At 39.9% G+C, this 8,363-nt stretch overlaps 1 protein-coding gene across 1 annotated transcript in view; it reads right to left on the bottom strand.

The window, feature by feature from the left end:
- Positions 1 to 3,504: 3,504 nt before the first annotated feature.
- LOC103090871 (protein PTHB1) overlaps positions 3,505 to 8,363 on the bottom strand; it is a 222,599-nt gene continuing 217,740 nt past the window's right edge. The window contains exon 17 of the mRNA XM_007447404.1: positions 3,505 to 3,608. Coding sequence (XP_007447466.1) covers positions 3,505 to 3,608 — 104 coding nt within the window. The remainder of the gene's footprint in view (positions 3,609 to 8,363) is intronic.

Raw genomic sequence — 8,363 nt, 5'->3', positions numbered from 1 at the left:
GTTGTCCCAGAGGTCTCTGAGACTGTCCTCAATTTTTTTCATTCTTTTTTCTTTATTCTGCTCCTCAGTAGTTATTTCTACCATCCTATCTTCCAGCTCACTTATTTGTTCTTCTGCCTCAGTAATTCTGCTATTGATTCCTTCCAGTGTATTTTTCATTTCAGATATTGTGTTGTTCATCATTGTTTGTTTGTTCTTTAGTTCTTCTAGGTCTTTGTTAAACATTTCTTGTATTTTCTCAATCTGTGCCTCCATCCTATTTCCTAGATTTTGGATCATCTTTACTATCATTACTCTGAATTCTTTTTCAGGTAGTTTGCCTATTTCCTCTTCATTTATTTGGTCTTGTAGGTTTTTACCTTCCTCCTTTGTCTGTCACATATTTGTTTGTCATGTCATTTTTTTTGATGGGTGGGGCTGTGTTCATGTCTTACTGGTCGTTTGGCCTGAGGCATCCAGAACTGGAGTTTGCAGGCAGTTGGGTAGAGCCAGGTCTTGGTGCCGAGATGAGGACTTCTGGGAGACCTCACTCCAATTAATATTCCCTGGTATCTGAGGTTCTCTGTTAGTCCAGCAGTTTGGACAGAGCTCTCTCACCACAGGAGCTCAGGCCTGCCCGCCGAGCCTGGGAATCAAGATACTGCAAGCCACATGGTGCAGCAAAAAAAAAAAAAAGGAGCAGTACAATAACAAAGAATAAAAAATAAAGGAAAATTAGAAAAATAAAAAATTTTTAGAAAAAATAAAGATATAAATGCAACAACAACAACAAGGTAAAACAGAACCATAGGGACTTCGCTGGTGGCCCAGTGGTTAAGACTCCATGCTCCCAATGCAGGGGGCCGGGGTTCGATTCCTGGTCGGAGAACTACATCCCACATGCATGCCACAACTTAACATGTTGCAACGAAGATCCAGTGTGCCACAACTAAGGCCCAGTGCAGCCAAAATAAATAAACATGAAAAAAAAAAAAATAACCACACCTTAAAAAAAAAAAAGGCTGGAAAAGGTCTTAGCTGTGGGGTCGGGGCTTAGGTGGGGGCAGGGCCTAGGCTTAGGACCTGCAGGGCTGGATAAAGCATCAGGGCCGGAGGGGGGCCTCAGAGTGAGGAGTTCAGAAGTTAGGCCCTGGGTGGGGGTGTGGGGGCGGGGCTTAGGCTCAGGGTGCCTCAGAGTGTAGAGAATCAGGCTCTGGACCTCAGCAGGCTCCCCGCTGACCCCCTCACTATAGTGGGACCCTCCGGAGCATGGGAACCCCTCCCCTCCCCCAGCCGCCCCCCCCCCAGGGCCACCAATCCCGTCTGGCCTCCACTTTTCCTCTCCCCTCTCCCTCTCCCTCCCTCCCATGCCCTCAGGACTCACACAGCTGGAGGGGGCCTCAGAGGGCAGAGGATCAGGCCTGGGATCTCAGCAGTCTCCCCAGAGCCCAAGTGGGCAGGGGAAATGCTGGCTGTGTTTACTCCAATCCCCCAAGGGTCTCTCCCCCATCCCCGTTGCTCCCCTCACCATGAGTGGACCACTCCAGGCATGCGAGCACCTCCCCTCCCTCAGCCACCCCTCAGGGGCACTGGTCCCAAACTGCCTCCACCTCTCCCTACGCTCCCTCTCCACCCCCACATCCTATCCAGTTGCTCAGGGGTTCCTCCCATCTCCTTAGGTGTCCGTGGTCCCCTACCAGTGCCTGGTAGGTGCCCTAGTTGTGAGGAGACACAAACTCCGCATCCTCCTACTCCACCATCTTGACTCCATCCCACTGTATTTTCTTCATATCTATCTTCCTTCATCTCCAAGGACATTCCCTAGGTAGAATTCTGGACATCACTGAGGCCAAAATAACCATCAGGGAATTGTAATGGCTACACTTCATGTTTCAGTTTACACAGTTCATTTGATTCTTAATGTAATATGTAATTCTTTATGTAATATGTAATTCTTTATGTAATATGTAATTCTTTATGTAATATGTAATTCTTTATGTAATAAAAATGTAATATTACATTTTACATGTAATATGTAAAAGAATTCTTTATAGAATTCTGTCCAATTCCATTATTTAGTCTGTCTGCCCACACTGTAGCTGTGTCAAGGCATTCATTACCATATATTAAGATGAATGTGAATAAATCAGTTATATACATGGATATTTGGTGAAATTTAGAGAATGATAAAGTGACTATGGGCAACAGCAATGTTCTAAGAGTTACTTTATCTAAAAATGAATAATATAATGCATTAGGACATAAATACCCTCATTTGCACAAATAAATTTTTGCCTTTTTTAAATGGTCTCAATTGCAGATTCATCATACAGCATCATCAACTGAAATCAAACAGATTTGTATAATTTCCCAAAGAAATGATGGCAACAATTTTTTAGTATAACTAAAGAGAACATTTTAACAAAGAGAAATGTACAAAAATGATTCCATCATCCAACTGAAGATTAAAATTAATCAAAGTAAAATGGTGCCAATGTAAAGAAGACTACAATCATGACCAATCACAAAGACCACGAAAAGTACAGAATTCTCTCATTCTTCTCAGAAATGTCTTTAATTTGTGTATCTTATTCTTTAATTTTTAGTTGTTTCCAAATTTATTTCACTAGCCACCAACCTACACATTCCAGAAGCTGTTATGATTTTAACCACAGAAACTTCATTACAGTTTCTAAAATAAGGATGTATATATGTTCCCCCTGTTAACATCTTCATTTTTCAAAAAGAACATATCCTTATTTTACTATATTTTCTAATTATAAATAACCAATTAAAAGTGCAAATCCATAAAGTATTGATAGAAAATGAAAACCATTGTACAAATGGCAGAGATTTAAAAAATTGGAGTGTACTCAGACTTATATATATATATATATACATACACACACATTCATTTCCCCTAATACCCTTAGTGTACCTAAAATTTGTTAAACACTTCCTTTCTTAATATTTTAATTTATTTCCAAGAAGGTATACAAAACTCAGTGAGTTTAGTAGCTTCATTATCTACATACATCAGAAGTCAGCTTTACACTGAGTAGTTTCAACCATTATTCCCATATGAAGCAAACAAATCAATAAAGCATATTTAAATATGGAATTCAAACTTGACTATACAATTACTACTTTTCATTCTACTGAGATTAATCTCAGCAAAAGTTATTCACTTTCACTTTCATCTTTGCAAGTGTCCAAAAGGCAGATATAAGAATATACACATACCCCCAAAAAATTAACTCCAGTTTCTAGTAACTCCTAAAACCTAGCTCACCATATACCTATATCAAAACATTTTTCAGTTCTTTAAATTCCTCTATCAAACTCTCCTCATCCCCAAAACCAAAGTTAAGTATCACTAATAAAACAGGATTCTATCTTCATAACTAATATAGTGGCTCTTAGTTTTCAATATCTAACATCACCCTTGCAGAAATCTTTGATGTGGCAATGATCTGTGATGCACTGTTCTTAATAGAAGTTTTCAAAAGCAATAATACCATGCCTTTACTTACGAGAGGTTTTGGAAGCAAGAAGAGTAACTCGGGAACCTCCTAAGAAGCGAAAACCCATTACATTCACCTGATCATCTTCTGACTGATTGGCAAAGCCTACAAAGAAAATTAAAAATCACCTTACATAATCACAAGGCAAAACACTTAATGTTTAAAATAGGAAGCTTAGTTGACAATGAGTATTTTTTATGTCACTAGTCATGTTTAAGGTCCGTGTGTGGACTATAATATATTAACTGATCTCCACAGTTGCTTCCAAATGCTAAAATTACTGCCTCAGAAGAATATGCTGAAATCACTTAATTTTCTTTCTTCTACTAGTTCATTCTAGGTCTGAGGCAGGAAATGTACAAGATGAACTTAGAATGCCTGTCACACCAGAAAGCAAGGAAACTATCAGTGACCAGCAGACTTGTATGAAAAGGACGTAAGAGCCAACTTAAAGAGACTACCACTGGCCAGAGATGAAAATACTTGAGTATCAAAATAATAATAACTTCGATGAAGTAAAATACATCAAATATATTTAAAGGCATGGGTTCATATTGACACTAAAAATAAAACAAAAAACCCAAATGTTCACTATTGAAGGATCCTAAAGAATCAACTCATTATTTTAAAAATCAATAATAAAGACAAAGAACCAAGAATTTATCCTGATGATCCTACCAAATTGTACCACATAAACAGTGGTAAATAAGGGAAACATTCTCTGTGTGGAAATATTCCAGCTAAAAATTGTATCCTACCAAATTGTACCACATAAACAGTGGTAAATAAGGGAAACATTCTCTGTGTGGAAATATTTAAGAAAGCTTAAAAGAATAGAATACCACCATTTTTCAACTTCCAATGAATTAATGGATCTTAGCATTGACTATCAATAGCTGTTACAATCACAAAAAAGGAGACAAACAGATATAATGTACCCACTGCTGAAAGTATATACCACTATACTTGCAGTAGTATGGCCAAACTAATCAATCCTAACTCTATTAGCATTAGATGCAACTATCCATTTATAGGGAACAAGACAGAGAAAATATTAAACAAAATCACAGGGATGTAATCAGCAAAATTCAGAGTATGGGAAACTCACAGGAAAAATAATTTGTACTCTTTAACAAATAAACTGCAAATTAAAAAGAGACATGGGGGCTTCCCTGGTGGCACAGTGGTTGAGAGTCCGCCTGCCGATGCAGGGGGCGCGGGTTTGTGCCCCAGTCTGGGAGGATCCCACATGCCGTGGAGCGGCTGGGTCCGTGAGCCGTGGCCACTGGGCCTGCGCATCTGGAGCCTGTGCTCCGCAACAGGAGAGGCCACAACAGTGAGAGGTCCGCGTACCGCAAAAAAAAAAAAAAGAGAGAGACATGAAGGAGAAAGCCTACAGAAGAGGAGATATCAAAAAAATTCAAATCAAAAAATTACAAGTGAAATATATTTGACTGCTGACTCAAAAAAAGAAAAAAACAAATAAAAATTATAACACTGGAGACTTTCACTCTGTGCCCAGATGGAAAAACTGGGGCCAAATTTACCCTCCCATCTCAAAAAGCTAAAAAATGGAATAAAATATATGAACCATTTTTTAAGACACTGGAAATTATCAAATGAACAACAGGGATCTCTGACAAAAATGAAACAAAGTGAGCCCTATGTTTGCACCAGCTAACCACCTAGAGAAATTTCCAAGCCACAACACAGGGGAGGGGAGCCCAGGAGCAACCCAGCATTCTCCCCGAGTTCAGGAGATAGAGGTGGGAATCTGGGACGGCCAAAGTGGCAAACGTTCTCAAGGCAGAGAGCATATAGAGCAACAGAGAAAGAACTCCAGAGATCTTCAGAGTCCCATTTGAGTACTCAGTAGAATACTAATGGATGCATGCCTATGAGGAAACTACCTGAGGTTGGGGAGGGAAAAAAAAACAAACCAAAAACAGTGAAAAAGGTTACAGGAAATAATCCACAAGCCCAGACAGGGCCAGAGATAATCCTTGTTCTCACTGGCCATAATATACACCATCAAAATTCACTAGGTTATCAGGTAGAACACATGGAAGAGTTTGGTTTCAGTAGCAGGTAAAGTTCACACTAGAATAAATGTTGCTCCCATCCCACCTATCAAAGCTTCAAAACAACATTAAAAAGGATCAAACTTTTTCAAGTAACTTAAATGTGTCCCAGAAAAAAAAAAAAAACCTCAAGAATATTTAGAGGAAAACTAAAATACTCAACACACAATTAGATAAAAATTCAGGAATTCTGTCCTTCAGTCAAAAATTACAGGACACAGAAAGAGAAAAGAAATTACAACCCATTAACAAGGAGAAAAATCAATCAAAACTAACTCAGAAATGACACAGACAATAGAATTAGTAGACAAAGGCATTAAAACAATTATTATATTATTATAAATATTCAAAGGAGCTATATTAATTAAAGACATGGAAAATTTTTTTTAAAAAGAGAGAGACCCAAATCAAACCTTGAGAGATGACAACTACAATGTCTGAGATAAAAAAAATACACTGAGTGGGATTATGAACACATTACACACTGAAAAAAGAAATAACTTGAATGTATAGCAGTAGAAACTACCCCAAAAAAAGCACAAAGAGAAAAAAGATTGAAAAAAAAAAACCAGCATCATTGAGCTCTGGAACAACCCCAAGTGAGAAATATACATATAATTGGAGTCCTTAAAATAAAGATGAAAAAAGGAGTGGAGACAGAAAAAAAATTTGAAAAAATAATAGCCAAAATATTTCCAAATTGGATAAAAATTATAACCCATAGATCAAAATATCTTAACAGAGGGAGACCTTCAAGATGGTGGAGGAGTAAGACGTGGAGATCACCTTCCTCCCCCAAATACATCAGAAATACACCTACATGTGGAACAACTCCTACAGAACACCTACTGAACGCTGGCAGAAGACCTCAGACCTCCCAAAAGGCAAGGAACTCCCCACATACCTGGGTAAGGAAAAAGAAAAAACAGAGACAAAAGAATAGGAATGGGAACTGCACCTCTGGGAGGGAGCTGTGAAGGAGGAAAAGTTTCCACACACTAGGAAGCCCCTTCACTGATAGAGACGGGGGGTGGCGGGGCGCTTCGGAGCCAGGGAGGAGAGCGCAGCCACAGGAGTGCGGAGGGCAAAGTGCAGAGATTCCCAACAGAGGATCAGTGCCCAACAGCACTCACCAGCCCAAGAGGCTTGTCTGCTCACCTGCTGGCCGGGATGGGTGGGGGCTGGGAGCTGAGGCTCCAGCTTCTTCAGAGGTCAGATCCCAGGGAGAGGACTGGGGTTGGCTGTGTGAACACAGCCTGAAGGGGGATAGTGCGTCACACCTAGCCAGGAGGGAGTCCAGGAAAAAGTATGGACCTGCCTAAAACGCAAGAGACCATTGTATCAGGATGCACGAGGAGAGGGGATTCATAGCACCACCTAAACGAGCTCCAGTGACGGGGCAGAAGCCGCAGCTATCAGCGTGGGCCCCAGAGACGGGCATGAAACACTAAGACTGCTACTGCAGCCACCAAGAAGCCTGTGTACAAGCACAGGTCACTATCTACACCTCCCATCCAGCGAGCCTGTGCAGCCCACCACTGCCAGGCTCCCATTATTCAGGGACAACTTCCCTGGGAGAACACATGGTGTGCCTCAGGCTGGTGCAACGTCACGCCAGCCTCTGTCACCACAGGCTCACCAAACATTCCGTATCCTTCCCTACCCCCAGCCTGAGTGAGCCAGAGCCCCCTAATCAGCTGGTACTTTAACCCTGTCCTGTCTGAGGGAAGAACAGACCCCCTCAGGTGACCAACACACAGAGGCAGGGCCAAATCCAAAGCAGAACCCCAGGAGCTGTACGAACAAAGAAGAGAAAGGGAAATCTCTCCCAGCAGCCTCAGAAGCAAAAGCTAAGAGAATTCAGCACAACCAAACCAGCATTACAACAAATGCTAAAGGAACTTCTCTAGGCAGGAAGCACAAGAGAAGGAAAAGACCTACAATAACAAATCCAAAACAATTAAGAAAATGGTAATAGGAGCATACATATTGATAATTACCTTAAATGTAAATGGATTAAATACTCCAACCAAAAGACATAGACTGGCTGAATGGATACAAAAACAAGACCCATATGTATGCTGTCTATAAGAGACCCACTTCAGACCTAGGGACACATAAAGACTGAAAGTGAGGGGATGGAAAAAGATATTCCATGCAAATGGAAATCAAAAGAAAGCTGGAGTAGCAATTCTCATATCAGACAAAAGAGACTTTAAAATAAAGACTATTACAAGAGACAAAGAAGGGCACTACCTAATGATCAAGGGATTAATCCAAGAAGAAAATAAAACAATTGTAAATATTTATGCACCCAACATAGGAGCACCTCAATACATAAGGCAAATACTAACAGCCATAAAAGGGGAAATTGACAGTAACACAATCACTGTAGGGGACTTTAACACCCCACTTTCACAAATGGACAGATCACCCAAAATGAAAATAAATAAGGAAACACAACCTTTAAATGATACATTAAACATGATGGGCTTCATTGATATTTACAGGACATTGCATCCAAAAACAACAGAATACACTTTCTTCTCAAGTGCGTATGGAATATTCTTCAGATAGATCATATCCTGGGTCACAAATAAAGCCTTGGTAAATTTAAGAAAATTGAAATCATATCAAGTATCTTTTCTGACCACAACACTATGAGATTAAATATCAATTACAGGAAAAAATCTATAAAAAATACAAACACATGGTGGCTAAACAATACACTACTTAATAACCAAGAGATCACTGAAGAAATTAAACAGGAAACCAAAAA

This window comes from Lipotes vexillifer, unplaced genomic scaffold (genome assembly GCF_000442215.2).
Source record: "Lipotes vexillifer unplaced genomic scaffold, Lipotes_vexillifer_v1.1 scaffold1079, whole genome shotgun sequence".
NCBI classification, from domain to species: Eukaryota; Metazoa; Chordata; class Mammalia; order Artiodactyla; family Lipotidae; genus Lipotes; species Lipotes vexillifer.
The sequence above is the reverse complement of the archived record's forward strand: the minus strand, read 5'-3'. Positions and strand labels throughout refer to the sequence as shown.